Here is an 18,475-nt window from a genome sequence, read left to right as displayed (position 1 = left end):
GTCCTTGTTGACTTTGACTTGCCTGGCTATCGACTAAGCATGTTAAATTATCTTAAAGTAGTTTGACTACACTGTACTATGCATTAAGATCTTGTGCTATATTTTGTATGGGCAATATCTGCCCTTTTATGAAGCAAGATTTTATCCAGGAAAACAATATCTAAAAATCTAGCTTTGGCACAAACATATATTTTAGCTTATCTCAAAGATGTATATAAAAGAAATTAGTTCTAAATATAAATAAATACATGTACATAAACCTGTCTTTTCAGTTTCTTTTGCGGCAAAATGAAAATGTCACAACTATAGTCTTGATTGGTTTTCCATGATTTTTAGATTTTAAACTCTAGCCTAGCCATAACAGATCAGCAAACTTACCAAAGAAATAACAGTTTCTGACATCTTCAACAATTTTTGGGTATTGTTCATTAAATTTGGGACAAAAAATAATCTTTTTTGTACCAGCTATAACTATACTCAATACCAAATGCAACAGAAGAAACAGCTGGTTCAGATACATTGTAATTGGCCAATGAGCAACTTTTGAACAAACTTGGTAGACACCTATTTGGAGATGTTTCATGATAAATATCTAAGTTCTAGCTATAACAAGATTTTTTAAGTTTTTACTATACACATATAGGGAAAAACAATGACCCCCCTTTGGGCGGGGCCAATTTTGTCTCCATGGCTTTTATTGAACAAACTTGGTAAACACTCACTAGAAGATAATTCATGCTTAATATCTAAGCTCTAGCTCTTTGGTTTTTTTAACAGAATATTTTTTAAGTTTTTACCATATACAATAAGGAAAATCAATGACCCCTGGGGCGGGGCCAATTTTAACCCAAGTGCCCTTATTTGAACAAACTTGGTAGACACCCATTAGAAGATGTTTCATGATGGGGAAAAAACAATGACCCCCTGGGGCAAGGCCAATTTTACCCCAGGGCTTTTATTTGAACAAAATTTGTAGACACCTACTAGAGGATGTTTCATGCTTAATTTCTAAGCTCTAGCTATTTTGTTGTTTTGTTGTTTTTTTTAATTTTTTAAGTTTTTAATATATACAAATAAGATAAATCAATGATCCCCTGATAAAGGCAGGGCTTTTATATGAACAAACTTGATAGACACCCACTAGAAGATGTTTCATGCTTATTATCTAAGCTCTAGCTATTTTGGTTTTTTAAAAGAAGATTTTTTTAAAGTTTTTACTATATACAAATAAGTAAAATCAATGACCCCCGGGGAAGAGCCATTTTTGACCCAAGGGCATTTATTTGAACAATCGTGGTAGACACTGACTAGATGATGTTTCATTCTAAATATTTAAGCTCTATATCTCTTTCGTTTTCTAACAGAAGATATTTAAAGTTTTATCTTTCGGTTGCCATGGCAACCAAAGTTCTACTTGGAATTAAATTCTTTGAACAATTTTTAAAACTGACTACCAAAGGAACATTCCTGTGAAGATTGGATGAAAATGGCTTAGCGGTTTATGAGGAGATGTCTTTTAAATTAAAACTTTATGGACGGAAAACGGACGGACGCTGGACGAAAAGCGATCACAAATACTCACCAAGACACTTTGTGACAGGTGAGCTAAAAAAAGGTCAGAAGAAGGGCAGAGCATTGCTGAGCCCTTCATTTTTTTCATGCCAAGCCTGATAAATTTTATAATAATAATCTGGTTTGGTATTCTAATAATCATGTTTTCAATTTTAGTATGCGTTTATTTCTTTAAATGTCAAATTAATCAAAAACCTGTCAGAAACCTTTTGAATTCATGCCCTGCGCAGTAATATGCCACGGGTCATATCTTTAAGAAATAGTCCCAAAATTTCAAACCAGTTTGAGGTAAAAATAAGTCATTCTCTTAATTTTATTTCAATATCTATTGATGAGGTGTCTGATAAAGCTAAACTTATCAGGCAATTACTTTATCATCAGAAATCAATGTAATAACATGATAAATTACTTCCTTTGTTCACTTCACAATATTTTACTTTTAAATAGATTTTTCAAATTGTTATGAAAATAAACATGGATCTTAAGGCATGCTGCTTTAACGATATCATTACATTATGTTTATTGATGAAATTTAAAGAAATTATGACGTTACATTTAATGATTTCTTTCTCTCAATATTTTATTTTATTGGGGTCATTCAATACGTAGTTGCAATTTTACTTTTACTGAAATTAGCCCATTTAGTCAATATCACTCAATTTTTATTCAATGTTACCAAATTATCATCCATTTTCGCTACTTTCAAATTAAGATGTCATATTCTCAGAGCCACTTGTGACTAAAACTGGCTTTTTCAATAAATAAGTTTAACAGCAATTATTATTATAAAACACGGCGTTTCGGTTTATTTTTTAATTTTATATAATTTTTAAAGCAGGATGGGATTTCAACAACTTAAAGTGTTTTACACACACATCCACTAAGCAGAGCAATTGTCTCTTAATTATATACTCTTTTCATTTAATGTCCGTTATATTTAAACAATGATACCCATGTGATGTAATATCTTCCTTATTCTACTTACATTAAAGTGTTTATTCTGATTTATATAATGTATATCAGCCCCTACATGTTACTATATACATGTATAAGGATAAAGAAATTACACTTGGAAAACATCTTGACCCTGGAAATGAAATGACAATCAAAAGAATACATGTGATGATTGTTTGAAGTAAGTAAGCCCCGAAAGTGTTCCCTGTTGCAAGGACAATATATCTAGTGTTGTTTGAATAGATGAAATGAGATTTGTCAACTCATAAATTTCCTTGAAATTCTCTTGCTTATGGTACTTAAAATAAGATTGAGGGAATGTCCGTCAGAGGTTGAAGGTTACTCGAACAAGTTTATAACACAGTTGTTATATGCTCGTATAAACAAGAACTGTCGGAGGACAGCATTGCTTGACTATTCGAAAAAGTTGTCAAAAGTGTGTTTTTATTGAGTATAATAATGCTTACCTATATGAATACATAAAATTATCTGAAAAGATACAACGGCTTGTTATTAAGATGTTTTATCGAGTAAATCACTGCTTGATTATTATGAATGCATTAAATTGTCACAAAAATGGCACAAACTCTTCAAAAGTAATGGAGATACCAGCTTATAAGCAAAAACTTAACCATGAATTTTTAAGTCGAAAAAGGGGCATAATTATGCAATAAAGCAAATCATCAGTTTTGTGACTTAAGCCAATCATGTAAGATAATCACAGAAAACAAGTGGGTAAAGTTTTAATCCATTCTCCTCAGTATTTATGGAGATAGCAGCTTACACGCAAAAAATTAAACACAGGGGCGCTGACGCCAACAAATGAGTGACCGCATTAGCTTGATTTTTCTGTGAATAGTCAAGCTGAAAATGACTTTAATATTACTGCGGAATAAAGACATCATTGCGGTGGAAAAAAATATTACTTTAGTGCAGTAATTGCCTTTGAAGCAAGAAATATGCTTTAAAGTATAAGAAACACATTGCATTTTTAAGTAAATTTAAGGAGTCATGAATTAATACGCAGGCCACAAAAAAATCAGCAAAGCTATGTTAACAACACTATGAGTGATATTCGCTGAGTAATATGGATTTTATATCACTAAATAGAAATCCAGACTTTCATTTATAACAATTTGACAAGTATTTCTTGCATATCAGACTGGTGTTTCCATCAATTTTGATCATGCCGGAAATTTCATCTGTCATGGGGGTGCCAGATGAGTCGCGTGCTATACAATGTCATACTTTGAATGATGTAATTTTGCCGTATAATGAATGAAGTTTAAATTTCATACACTGTTTTACGAAAATATATACGGTTGTTATGACATAAATGTCCATGGAAATTTTTTTTATTAAGATAAAGAATTAAAAATATGCTGGATTATGGTAGAATATGCAAGAAAAAATGACATATGTTTGCGGTTCGGATCGGAATATCCGTCCCTCGGGAATCTGTCCATGAATGGGATCCCTGGGGATATTCTGATGAAATTGGCTTTGCGGTTTATGAGGAGATGTCGTTTTAAGTAAAAGTTTACTGACGACGGACGGACGCTGGACGAAAAGTGATCACAAAAGCTCACCATGTCACTTTGTGACAAGTGAGCCAAAAAGGTATTGAGAAATAAAAATAAACGCATTTCTGAAGCATGATGGGCCTTTAATACTTATATGTGTTTTTTTATACATTTCGTCTATGTGACTTCTGGGATGTGTTCATTTATGACCCAGATGCATGAATTGTATAACTTTTCTTGAGGACCTGAAGGTAATGCTTCATGCCTTATATCTTTGTTATAAAACTATTTTCTGAGCTCTGCTTTGAATTTCAGGCTTTCAATTTGCCAACATTATATTGCTTTTTGAAAGGCAAACACTTGTGATCTCATCCTGGTGGTGGTATTTGTAGTTGTAAATCCAGATCACCGCAATTAGCCACATTGAATTTACAATAGCACAGCTCAGCCACAGAATCGTTCCTGGGCAGGCTGTCTAGCAGTTTATCAGTATTTGTTGCCTTCACTTTTGCAAGGATCTTTAATTTCTTACATGCCAGGGCAGAGGTATAGTGCGAATAATAATTGAATGTCACGGTAAGTATATTGCTGACCTAGGGAAAGGATTCATAAATTTTTTAAGAGATTCATTAAGCAATTTCTACATGTTAACTGAATAACCTCATGGCATTGCAGTTCCAATATTAGATCCTAGGGGAGGGGTCAATTTTGACCCAATGGACATGGTTTATTTAACATTTGTAGATGACCAAAAGATGATGGCTACAAACCAAATAAATATGCGAGAATGTACAACCCAGGGTTTTTGTGAAGGGGTTGGGATAGGGAAGCCTTTTAAGAGTACCTAAGGCTTTATGTATAACTAATGGTTTATTTGGATGTTTGTACCTTCCTCCTGATGTGTAATCTAGGTATGACATGGAAGTAGTAGGACGAGCCAAGTACCATTAGTAAGTTTTGGTCGACTGTCTTTTGGAAGAGCTCAGTATTTTTTCATCTTCTATAAAGCCAAATTTTACAGTTATAATTTCAAATCCTTAAAATTCCAACAAATGATCTGATTAAAATGAAGCATTTTAACATCAAATCTGTAATAACCATACATGGTATCAAAGATGGCAACACACTTAATGTGTCAAGAAAATATCTGACAAAATGCCTTATTAAATTCTACACTTTTGTTGACAATACTTTACTTATGTACATGTACTCTGTTACATTTTAAAGAACAATTAACCCCTGTGGTGTAAAAAAATAATAAATAAAAGAGAAATTGAATTTTATTCAAAAAAGAAGAAAATAAAATTTCTAAAAACCGGTAACAACAAGAAGTTAATAACAAATTTCTTCATTTCAATGATTTGATCAACATATTTTATTAATCAAAGCCTGCTATAATGGCTTTATACACTGCAAATAAATTTATTTATCCTTGTGTGACAAACTAAGCTACAATATGCCAGTTCCTAAAGCAATCAAATAATTTACTGATTTAAACTCATGCTGATTCATATTTCAGTTTTGAATTTTTCCGAATACATTTATTGTAATAATAAGAAATGTGTCCATGGGACACAGATGCCGCAACATTTCACTGCTTTGTCAATCTTGACGTACAACAGGACAGTATGAAAAACGGACAATGAAAATTCTACATGACTGCCCCTATCCCGAAGTGGTTGAGATATAAAATGACATTTCAATTTTTCAATGCTGACATCTTGTTTTTTTTCCATAAAATCATCTACAAGATTTCCAACAGTAATTGTAATTTCCCAATCCTGCCACGCAAGATTCACCATCAATTTAGTAGTAGTTGTATGACTGTCAGAAAATCTCCAGCTTTTTCATTTTTTTGGTAAACTTAAGTCTTTTTTATGTTAATTCCATCTTTTCTGTCAATTTCACATCTTTTATTTGACTTCAAGTCTTTTCCTTTAGTCAAGTCTCTTTTGGGTCATGTTTTTTTATCACCAGTCAATAAGGCAACAACACAAGCACTTCCTGATAGCAAAACCCCTGTCCTAAAAATATAAGGAAAGAAGTATAAGCTCTTGTATTGTTCTTTTATGTTTGTTACAGGATTTTCATTATATATTTTTTTCCTTTACATACTTACAGTTTCCACTATGTTTGCATCCAGTTTCTTGGTGAATTCAATAATTTACATATTATTGAGTAAAGACAAATTATTTACTTTTTACATTGCGTTTGTGTAAAACCCAGTCAAAACTAGTTGATTTACACTGTAAATTTGACATAAGTTGGCAATAGAGAGTTGGAGTATTAATATATATATAACAATAAGTTTTCATCTAAATGACTTATTTAGGTAAAAGAAGTATATTCAACACTGTTATATGCAAAATCAGAAGCAGCAATAGCAAATAAAAGATTTTTGTTTTAATGTTAAAAAGTAAAGCAATACGCTATTATTAGGAGATAGAAGTGGATGAAATGACAATAATTTCTATAAAACAATAATTTATTGAAGTAGTACATTTAAAATATGGCAGAAAATGCAGGAAATTGGATGGACTTCCGATCTGAACCTCAACATATGACAGAAATTCACCATTCTAGTAAAAAGATTAGAATTTTATCTAAAAGCTTGTGAAAACAACAACTTACCACAAAAGTCCCCTGGCAATAGGTGAGTGTTTCCATACACTATAATATGTCACATAGATTGTGTTGTGCTGTTTAAATGCTCGTAAAATATCTTTGGCACTGTAAAAATAATAATAAAATACAAAGATTTCATTGCATACAATTTATTATGATATAACATTAATTAAAGAAAAAGACCTACAGTTACTTTTCAAAAGAAAACATTTCATTCACTTTCAGTAAGAATTTCACATAAATCCACTTAAGTTAACAACCTTTAGACATTACAGTTTAAATAAGTTATAACCTTAAACATGTGTACCCTGAAATATAATGTTTTACAAACAAATAAATTAAACAAATGATTCATGAAACACAAATCGAGTTTGAAATACAACCCAGCAAACACAAGACGTCATACTAACGTTAGATTTAAGTCAGGTTCTGACGTCGGATGACGGTCGGAAAAACGGTTGGATTTGAGTTTTTTTGACGTAATAATCTGACGTTAGGTAGACGTCAGAATCTAACCATTATTTAACCTTTTTCTGACCAAAATCTGACCATTATCTAACCATTTTCCGACCTCAATCTGACCATTTTCCGACCTCAATCTGACCATTTTCCGACCTAAATCTAACCAGTTTCTAACTATTTTCCGACCTCAATCTGACCATTTTCCGACCTAAATATTAACCCTTTTCTGCCCTAAATCTGATCATTTTCTGACCTTCATCTTATCATTCCCCTAATCTTTTTTGTTTCACCACGTCATAAATATTTTCTGGCTAATCCTGATTTGATTGAATTTAATGTAACTCATTCTATTAAGTAACTTTCCCTCAAATTAAATGTATAACAGAAAACTAAAAGCAAAAATATGTTTCATGCTCTTTTAATTTAAAATAAAAGTTGCAATTTTAAGCTGATACATACAATTTTAGTAAATTCTGCAAGGTTAAATAATTTTCATAAATTAAACAAAATAAAACATAAAATAAGTTAATTACAAAACAAAAAGTATTACAAAAACAATGACATAAATGAAAGTAAGAAAACATGTACAAATATTAAAGAACAAAACAATGTATGCACATTTCTATCAAAGTTTGCCTTATCAAATAAAATAATGAAAATATTTTATTACATGTTTTGCAGTAGATTACTGAATTATAACAGTTAATTATATTCTGATAATTTCACAGTAATGATTACCAAATATAATTTCACAGTAGCCGAACTATATTTGGCGTAAAAATAAAATATTTATCATTAATGAATGTTTTTTTTCAGCGGAAAATGTAGTCAATCATAATAAAAAATGTACGTGATAACTGTAGTTCGTAAATATTTACGAACGTTGTGCTGAAAAACATCTAAAATCTAAAATAATCATGGAATTATATTTTTGCTTCAACATTGTGACGTCATTATTTTGATGACGTCATGAAGATAAGAGCATGACGTTACGCGGCAAAAATCAGTAAAATGGTGTAAAAATCGTTAAAACATCATGAAATAAACAGAAAATTTGTTTGTTTTACATGTAAGATCAAATAATATTTCACTCGTGAACCCCAGCTATTATATTTTCACTCGTGGCTACGCCACTCGTGGAAAATATTGCATCTGGTGTTCACTCGGTGAAATATTTTTCGATCTTACACTGAAACAAACAAATATCCTCTATTTAATTTTAAGAAAAGTTAAAAGATTCTGATAATAATGTTTCAAGCAATTTATGACAGATTTTCAGTACTTTAACTATATATCTACAGCATTTCTAAAACATTTAGTGCCATTTTGCATATTTTGACCTCCTTTGATTATTGTCAGTAACGTATAAATTGCTGCCTTTTAGTTACTTCACAAAGTTATACTTTTAGATATCCATGAGAATTAGCACGAATTTTGAGGTGTGATGCTTTAAGATATGACCTTCTTTCAGCACCCCTCGTTTGTCCGGAGGATATGTAGCGTTTGTAGCGCCCAATAGCGTGTGTGACATCATTTTCACTGAAAAAAAAGAAATTTATGAAACATGTAAAAATAACAAGCAAAAATGTTTTCATGGTTATCTTACCTAAATGAACAATTTTGCCAACTTTTTATAAGAGAGCTTTAACAAAAAATAAAAGTAAACATAAATACTGAACATTTAAAATGCCGCTTTTAAACTCCAGTTTAGTATGGATTAAAGTATGTAATAGAATTTACAAAAATCTTACTTTCATATGTTTCTTTTTACATATTCACGTGTTTCCGTCCCTCCGACCTTTGAGAGCATGTCCAACACTTTAACTACCTGAAAAAAAAAATATTCTAACTTATGTATATATTCTACGTTTGAAATAGAACAGTTACGCAAGTCTTAAATATTTCATAGTTTTAAATTAAAGATTTAATGACGAAATGTCTGGAACCAAAACGTCTTTGGTTATTTGGGACCGGAACGTTTTGGGTTATTTGGGACCGAAACGTCTTGGTCCGAAATGCTCGAAATCGTACAAATTCATTCTCAATTCTCAGATTTTAACTGACAAAAACATCACAGTTTAAGACAAATATGAAAACTAAGCATTCTCTTTGGTAGTACTGAAAATCATATTATAAACTCTTCACAAGCAGTGTTAAAACATGTCAATTTTAAAAAGATTTATTATTAGACATTATCGCGAATTTGTGTGACATTTCACTTCAGCTGTTCAAATAATGATAATTAAATTTAAGAGTGCTTGCAATCATGCAATTATTTATCAAATACAAAGTAGAAAAAAATCTATATAAATTGAACTGACCTTTTTGTTCAAGAAAATCTATAATATTCACTTATCAATGCATCCCGATTCCTGACCGACAGCCAATACGTAACGGCTACGAATTTGAATTTTCATCCACGTGACTTTAGATTCGAATTATAGGTTAATTATGTTTTCTTTCCCTTTTCTGCCACTATGATTAAATGTTAAAGCACTATTAAAAACTCGTAATTTTGATACATATAATGTAGCACAAATGATAATATTACAACGTTAAATGATTGGAACTTGTAAACAGATCTGTGGCTATAAATAGATTTCATAACAATAACACATGTAACTGCCTATATACAGCGCCACCTATATGTTTTATTAGGTTGCAGCGCCGCGATCTCGGTCTGTATTTATATAAGAACACTTCATTTGTAATCCAAATAACATTTGAAAAAAAGTTTAAATGATTACAACAGCGAATAAGGATTTTTTTTGTAATTTTTTTTACCTACCGTCAGGACACCGACCAGAACCTGACTTTAGTACGACGTCAAAAAAAAACGTCTATTAGACATCGGTATTTTAACGTCAGATTAACGTCGTATTTTGGTCGCCGATGTCGTGACCAAAATCTAACATTAATCAGGCGTTATTTTAACGTCATGTGTTTGCTGGGAATGATTATTTTGGGGTTTGGGGCAACTTAAATTAAAGGTCTCGCTTACGATATTATGGAAATACAGATATCTATTCAGCTTTTAAAATGCGATAAGTCCCTGGTTAGAAGCAAGGAAACGTAGTCAATGTTCTGTATTAAGTATTCAAGAAGATAACTCTGGTCTTATATATTATAACATGAGAACATAATTCGTCATTCTTTGATACTCTTCAGTTTGGAGATTTTGTTGGATAATACATGACGTAGATGGTGTCATTTCATAGATTAGTATTATCCAAGAATAATACAACAAAATAAATGAATTAAAAGTTTTGTTATTTATAACTTTTGAGATTTTCAGTAATTATCAAAGCTTAATTCTGAATGGGCTTTAAATAGTGTGTTATATTAGACAACTGTTGTTCTGTAATCAATTTCTCAGTCAAACAGTCTACTGTTCCCCATATCTAACCAACATATGTTATGTGTGGAGACAAAAATATAATTTCATTAGAAATTTATTAATATCATTTTTATTTTTTCGTTAGGTTTTCCAGTCAACTATATGTAGATTTTGTGACATGTTAGTGTACTTTTTCAGGCATATGAATTTTACTACAAATAACTGTTTTTATTTAAACATTTATATTGGCATTTAGTATTCTTAACACAAAATATTGTCGAAATAAATTAGTTATTCACATATCATGACTTTGAAATGGCACAAAAAATAAAAACAGAATAAAATGTCTTACCAGTAGTGGTTTGATGTAGCAACCAATGCTTTATTTTGGCCATATGCTTTCACATCCACATTTCCATAGGGGGAGAACCATTTTGCTAACTGTAACAATTCAAGTACGATAAAATTATTCTCTATACAACTATCATTTAATATTATAGACACGGTCTTCATTTCTACATTTTCCCACTTCAATTCACCTGCTTAGTTTAACATTGAGCACGTAGGATTTGTTATTCAGGTGTTGCTTGGTTGATCCTTAGAGCAGGCTAAATTTCTCTGTGATAACTGAACTGGCATTCAGTCTGAACTCTGACATTTAGTCTAATATTTGTGTGCAGCAATTTTATGACAAAGTTATCACAAACCTTACCAAATAATATTCATGTATGTATAAATTTTATGAATCATGTAGGCATCCTTAACTGACATTCAGTTTGAACTGACATTATGTCTAATAGTCAATTATATCTCACAGCTGATTAAGAAATTATGTAGGTATAATTGGTCACCTGCAGAAAAAATAGGATTTGTGTTTGCTATCAAAGAAAGCCGTTGATATGGACCATTGTAGTGCCAAAAATGACTAGACTATGTTCAAATCGGAGTAAAACAGACAAAATAAAGTTATAAACTTAAGACCACATTCTTTTTCAAATTTGGGACGGTTTTGTGACTTTGGGCCTAACAAGAATTTCAGAAAATAATAAAATTCAGCAGCGTGGGTGACTGGATGGATAACTCAGACATGCAGGTTGACCTGGGCTTTTATTTATATAATTAAAGGGACTCCACTGAGATGTTTTTGGCCTGATTCGACTGAAAATATTTTTCCGGGACTATGAATCATGATCTACATCATTTTATGTCAGTCGAATAACCTCATTACTTGTGTGCAAATTTCCAGATCAGTTCATCACCTCGTTTTACAAGAATAATCATTTTTAATGAAAGCAAAATGTGTTGCAACTTTTTTCACTCATTATGTGGAAAAATGCACAGTACTGTCCTAGGATGATAACTTGAGCCTTTGTTTACATAACAAAGACCAATAACAATGCGAAAAATAGGTAAGGCAGATCAATGCCACAACCTACAAAAATGAAATAAAACTACGTTATCATATGTCTTGTTAGCGCAGTAGGTAGAGCAGCCGTGTCAGTAATGTGTTTTACCCGTACAGGCAGAAGTTCGACTACTGGTACGACACATTTTTTTTAACTCCGAGCAGTCAATTATTCAGAAAACAAGTTTGACCGTTTTTTTTAATATACATACATGTATATGAGATCGAATATTTTATTACACTGCGATCAAAAAATACAAAATGAAAAAAGAATAGAAATAAAAATAAATAAATATATACTATAAAATAAAAATATATATTATAAGAAGAAAACAAAAAGGAAAACGAAAAATAAATAAATAATTATAATGATAAAAAAACAGAGCAAGAATAAAAAAAAATGTGGTTATAAAATGGCACTACGTGGGGTTCGAACCTATGAGTACAAAACACTAAAAGTTACAATATTTTCGATATACCGACAGAGCCATAACGGTAATACACAAACGATATTGTACGAATAATGGTATTTAGTATATGTAAGTGTTTACTTTTACAATATCGGATAATAATCCAGATAACCCAGTTTTTGGACTTTCCCATGTACCGTTAAGACCAAATTATCATCCTAGGACAGTAATTGATGTTTAATTTCGTTCTGAGAATTTTTCTTTATTATCCTTTGCAGTTTTGTCTATTTGCAATGCTTTATTTGTTCTGTGTAAGAATTTCATTTTTTACTACTGATCTCCTTTAAAAATCATCATTAGCAATAGCATGTACATTAGTACGTTCAGGGTTTATGAAAAAGTATTTAAGTGCATGTACATTGAAATCGCATGAACAGTTTTTTATGTAATGCACACAGATTTGAAGTGTGAATTAACTTGAGCAAATGAATGACTGAGATAAAATTTATGTTACAGTAAACATTACCTTCAATTGTGACCAGTAGCTATTCTAGCTATTCCCGACACTTATTTGAATACATTAACAAATTTAAATAAAACTATTTATTAAATTTAATACTCTAAGTGACCAATGATTTGACACTGTTAGATTGCATGGCAACTATCCATGAATAATGGTTGAGACAGACCTAATATAATTTCTGGGTGGGTGAAAAGTAATTTCTGGGTGGGTGAAAAGTAATTTCTGGGTGGGTGAAAAGTAATTTCTGGGTGGGTGAAAAGTAATTTCTGGGTGGGTGAAAAGCAGTCACCAAGATAAAATCACTGACCATTGGAATCACATGTTTTCTTCTACAGGACACTTATAGATAGGAGTTCATGCAAAAGGCACATTCTTTGTTCAAAATCAATTTTGTTTATAGTTAAAGCAAAAATCATGAAAGAAAACACTTAATTTACTTATAAAAAATATAAATAGAACAACTAGTTAGCTAACCTTTACCTGATCAATGTTTAATTTTTGTTTAAACATTCTCCCACGTACATACAGCAACTCTGGTCTTATTGATTTATGGTCGTCACCTTCTAAGTTCTAAAATAGAAACATACTACATGTAGAATCACACAAATCAACAAATATAAGCAATATGAGGGCAGCACTTTTCTCAGAGCTGGAGATTATAAAAGACAAAAGGCTTAAATCTGTAAAAATGGGTCAAAGACAGAAATGGCTGGGTTGCATTTGTATACCAAATATCATGAGTCTCAGTGATGTTATGAATATTTTAAACCATTCACGATTAATGCTGAAAATTTATTTAAGTCGGTAAACAGGAAGTGGATCAGCAACAGACCTGAAATCGAATACCAAGATATGGGACCACCTTTAAATGCTGTATACCGGTACCATATATCAAGAGGCTGTGATACATAGTTGCTGAAAAAAGTGTTACGAAAATTTCCTACCATTAATGTCGAACATTTAACTAAGTCTGTAAAAAAGAAGTGGATGAAGGACAGTCCTGAAATGGAATCCTATTGTATGGGACCATGTGTTACTGCTGTATACCAAATATCAAGAGGCTGAGAAAACTGTTATGAAAATTTCCTACCATTGACCATTCATGTCGAAAATTGAGCGACAGACCTGAAATCGAACACCACAGAATAGGACTACGTGTTAAAGCTGTATACCAAATATTAGGAGGCTGTGATAGTTAGTTGCTGAGAAAACTGTTATGAAAGTTTTTTTCCCACCCGCCACCCACTCGCCCGCAATCCGCTCGCCCGACATTCACCATACTAGAACATGTGCATCCCGGACATGAAATGTTCTTGGCAGACTTGTCTGCCCTTGATTTCAGACTTGCATTGTGGATATTAACAAGTAAAGGTGAAAATAATAATATATTGTTGGATAGCATTTTAATAAAATTGACTTTTACACACAAAACAAGAGGGCCATGATGGCCCTGAGGTCGCTCACCTGTATATAGGCCCCCAACCCCCACCACCAACGTTGCAGGGCCAATTTAACCCAAGGGCTTTTATTTGCACAAACTTGGTAGACACCCATAAGAAGATGTTTCATGCTAAACATCTAAGCTCTAGCTCATTGGGCTTTTTAAAAGAAGATTTTTTTAAAGTAATTTTACTATACACATATAGTTAAAAAAAATGACACCCCAGGGCTTTTATTTAAACAAACTTTGTAGACACTTACTAGAAGATGTTTCATGCTTAATATCTAAACTCTAGCTATTTGGGTTTTTTCAAAGAAGATTTTAAGTTTTTGCTATACCCATATAAAGAAAATCAATGACCCCGAGGGCGGGGCCAATTTTGACCCAGGTCTTTTATTTGAACAAACTTGGTAGACACTCACTAAAAGATGTTTCATGCTTAATATCTGAACTCTAGCTATTTGGGTTTTTTCAAAGAAGATTTTTTAAGTTTTTGCTGTACACATATAAGGAAAATCAATGACCCACGGGGCGGTGCCAATTTTGACCTCAGGGCTTTTATTTGAACAAACTTGGTAGACACCTATTAGAACATGTTTGATGCTCAATATCTTAGCCATAGCTCTTTGAGTTCTTTAAAAGAAGATTTTTTAAGTTTTTACTATATGCATATAAGGAAAATCAATGACCCCCCGGGGCGGGGCCAATTTTGACCCCAGGGCTTTTATTTGAACAAACTTGGTAGACACTTATTAGAACATGTTTCATGCCAAATATCTTAGCTCTTACTCTTTTGGTTCTTTAAAAAAAGATTTTTTAAGTTTTTACTATATGCATATAGGGAAAATCAATGACCCCCTGGGGCGGGCCATTTTTGACCCCAGGGCTTTTATTTGAACAAACTTGGTAGACACCTATTAGAACATGTTTGATGCTCAATATCTTAGCCATAGCTCTTTGAGTTCTTTAAAAGAAGATTTTTTAAGTTTTTACTATATGCATATAGGGAAAATCAATGACCCCCCGGGGCGGGGCCAATTTTGACCCCAGGGCTTTTATTTGAACAAACTTGGTAGACACTCATTAGAACATGTTTCATGCTAAATATCTTAGCTCTAGCTCTTTGGGTTCTTTAAAAGAAGATTTTTTAAGTTTTTACTATATGCATATAGGGAAAATCAATGACCTCCCGGGGCGGGGCCAATTTTGACCCCAGGGCTTTTATTTGAACAAACTTGGTAGACACTCACTAGAAAATGTTTCATGCCAAATATCTAAGCTCTAGCTCTTATTGTTTTTTAACAGAAGATATTTAAAGTTTTTTCTTTCGGTTGCCATGGCAACCAGAGTTCTGCATGGCATTAAATTCTTTGAACAATTTTTAAAGGTGACCACCAAAGGAACATTCCTGTGAAGTTTGGATGAAACTGGCTTAGTGGTTTATGAGGAGATGTCATTTAAATTAAAAGTTTACGGACGGACGGACGCCGGACGAAAAGCGATCACAAAAGCTCACCCTGTCGCTTTGTGACAGGTGAGCTAAAAATGATTGGCCAGTAAGAAGAATTTGAACAGCAGCCTTATTTTTGTTTCTATGAATGAACAAAAAAAAACACAAATACATTTCAGTATCTTTTTCGTATACAACTCAATATAAGTTCAGTAATCCCCAAGATAAAGATTAATTTACAGCAATAAAACATCATTATTTGAAGTCTCCACCACAAGAGTAAGCCACATAACGTGTGCATTGCAGGTTAATACAAGAAAAAATTAACACGTTTTCTTTGTCTATATAAACTTAAAAGGTTACTCCCATTGAAATGCTTTATCAAAATTACATTTCATATTTCTAAAAATAAAGTGAACACATAAAAGTCACAGACTGATATACTGATATATTCTTTTTCCGAAAAAAGTTACAAAAAGAGGATCGTCCACTGCACACAACAACAAAATTTAATTCATATCAAGGGAAATTACCCAAAGAACACAAGGTTGATGGTATACGAGAACTATTCACTTATATGGTAAATGTTTACTGTGTTGAACAGTTTTATCACAGCTTTTAACATACATGCCTTAATGACGCATTTGACAAGGTCTATACAAAACAAGGATGTACAAAACACTTATAAGTCTTTAACCTACATTTTCCTCAAGAAAGAATAAACCAACTTGATAGCCAAACAAACAAAATCAAGATAAATGATCTTTTTAAATGTTATTTAAAATTGTCCCATTAATACTAAACAAAAACATTGTGCATGATACATACTTCTTTGATTGAAATCTATGATAACTGACCTTAAATCATTTAAATGAAATAGTTTTGTAAAACAAAACAAACCAAAAACCTACAAAATTATATTTGAAACCTGTTATATCATTGGGATTTTGTCTAAAAAGACTGTTTTATGTTTAATATTTTCAAATTTGTATTATCTACAAGCACTGTTTTTTATTCCTTTCTTTAAATAATCAATTTGTTTATTTAACATAATACAAAAAAGAAGAACTATCAATGGAAACAGACAAACGCCCCCAAACGATTATCTTCAGACCAACTCTTGTCACAAATAAGAAAAGTGAAATTATAACACTTTTCAATTACATGTATATCATTTATAGTGTATGTAGGTGTTGATAATGAATGTATCTTTTAAACTTGTAAATATTAAATATTGTTATATTTGTTAATCTTAAACATGTGTATTTGTTGCCTTAGCATAGGAAGAAAAGAAAAAGACATGCACAATCCACAGACAGCCATCTACACATTTATTAAGTTTCATAAAATATTTTCAGTACTTTTTGCATCATCATGGGATTCAGTTTTGTGGACGGACAGAAGACAGACGGTTTGATAGACAGAAGGTAAACCGAAAGTCACCTCTGGTTAAACTTCAAACTAACGCATTAAGTGTAGTACTGTATATTGGTTTTCTGTTTAGGGTAATATCATCTGTTGTAAGATAATACTACCTTGTTTACATTTGTATTAAATTGATCTTCAAGTTTATACATGTCTTATACATAGCAGTGGATAGACGGGAAGTGACTTGTTAGATAAGAAACTAAAGAAGGCAATATTTTTAATATCCTAGCCAGCAGTATAAATTACCGGTGAGTCAATTTAATTAATATCTAGGTTTAAAAAATAAATGTTATTTATCAAGTATTTATATTGCTTTAAATTGATTTAAATTTACCCTACATTTTAAATAACCTTGAAAGAAATTTTCCATACCCCACCCACAACTCAAACTAATTTAAAATGGTTTATATCTTATTTTGATTGGTGTAATGTGACAACATGATCTACCTATTCTTTAAAAAGGAATTACCTGAACACTAAACTATAACAAAAAGGTCATCGTAATCCTGTATTGCTCACCTGAGATACATGTATATTACTAGGAAAGGTCACAATTTTTATTTTCCATGTCAAAGTCAGAAATGTCTGCCTTGAATATATTTTACCCAAGCTGCATTATTCTTCAGATATTTGTAGATGTCTGCTATTAAATGCTTAATGACAAATATCTTAGCTCTTGGCATTGAAGTTTTATGAAACAAGAGGGCCCTGGATCACTCACCTGAGAAACAGGTCAAAGTGGAGCCCGTTTTCAACACAGAAAGCACAATTTGAAAACAAGGGACAGCTTAATCTGAACAATTTATGCACACTGTTAACAAGGAAATTTTTGTGTAAAATTATTTCAAAATTAAACCAGTGGTGTAGATGTTGTTTGCTAATTTTAGCTCTGGCAGCCATTTTGTTAAACAGTTTAGCCTGTCACTTAGTGAGAGGTGAGCTTATAAAAAGATGACAGGAAAAGAGAAGGAAAACAAACATTTGATCTGGCTGGGAATTGAACTGTCAACCTCGATTCCTTGGGGGCAGGCCAATTTTGACCCTAGGGGTTTTATTTCTACAAATGTAATAGACATACACTAGAACATGTTTCATGCCAAATATCAGAGCTCTAACCCTTTTGGGTTTTCAAAAAAAAAAATTTTTTCATTTTTACTTTATACATATAAGGAAAATCAATGATTCCTGGCGCCGGGCCAATTTTGACTCAATGGCTTTCATTTGAACACAGATGGTGGACATCCACTAGAGGATGTTTTATGCCAAATATCAAAGCTATAGCTCCTCATGATTTTCACAAGAAGATTTTTTTTAAGTTTTAACTACAGTGTAGCTTCTGAATTCC

The 18,475-nt window shown here is 32.0% G+C and overlaps 1 protein-coding gene and 1 long non-coding RNA gene across 3 annotated transcripts; both read right to left on the bottom strand.

Moving 5' to 3' along the window:
* Window positions 1–5,311: 5,311 nt before the first annotated feature.
* LOC132728049 (pre-piRNA 3'-exonuclease trimmer-like) lies at window positions 5,312–17,185 on the bottom strand. Of its 2 annotated transcripts, none has more exons than XM_060713658.1 (5): window positions 17,064–17,185; window positions 13,286–13,381; window positions 10,826–10,914; window positions 6,681–6,779; window positions 5,312–6,073 (listed from the first exon to the last, which is right to left on the bottom strand). In XM_060713658.1, the coding sequence occupies exons 1-5, from the start codon at window positions 17,076–17,078 to the stop codon at window positions 6,007–6,009; spliced, it is 366 nt and encodes a 121-aa protein (XP_060569641.1). In that variant the 5' UTR covers window positions 17,079–17,185; the 3' UTR covers window positions 5,312–6,006. The 2 variants fall into 2 exon arrangements, with proteins under 2 accessions (XP_060569641.1, XP_060569642.1); XM_060713659.1 differs by having other exon boundaries at window positions 13,292–13,381; window positions 17,064–17,181.
* Window positions 8,416–9,757, bottom strand: LOC132728050 (uncharacterized). The gene is made up of 3 exons (XR_009625428.1): window positions 9,458–9,757; window positions 8,888–8,964; window positions 8,416–8,675 (listed from the first exon to the last, which is right to left on the bottom strand). It is a non-coding gene; the product is annotated as an uncharacterized LOC132728050 (long non-coding RNA).
* Window positions 17,186–18,475: the final 1,290 nt, after the last annotated feature.

The sequence above is a fragment of the Ruditapes philippinarum genome, unplaced genomic scaffold (assembly GCF_026571515.1).
Source record: "Ruditapes philippinarum isolate M1 unplaced genomic scaffold, ASM2657151v2 ctg10342_1_1_1_1, whole genome shotgun sequence".
Taxonomy (NCBI): domain Eukaryota; kingdom Metazoa; phylum Mollusca; class Bivalvia; order Venerida; family Veneridae; genus Ruditapes; species Ruditapes philippinarum.
This window is presented reverse-complemented; position numbering and strand designations above follow the sequence as displayed.

What these genes read in the sequence shown, in the direction of transcription:
- LOC132728049 (XM_060713658.1), bottom strand. An exon ending in TAAACATTGATCAGGTAAAG is followed by an intron (nt 10,915 to 13,285) that starts GTTAGCTAACTA and finishes GAATTGTTACAG; the next exon opens with TTAGCAAAATGGTTCTCCCC. An exon ending in ATTGCCAGGGGACTTTTGTG is followed by an intron (nt 6,074 to 6,680) that starts GTAAGTTGTTGT and finishes TTATATTTTTAG; the next exon opens with GACAGGGGTTTTGCTATCAG.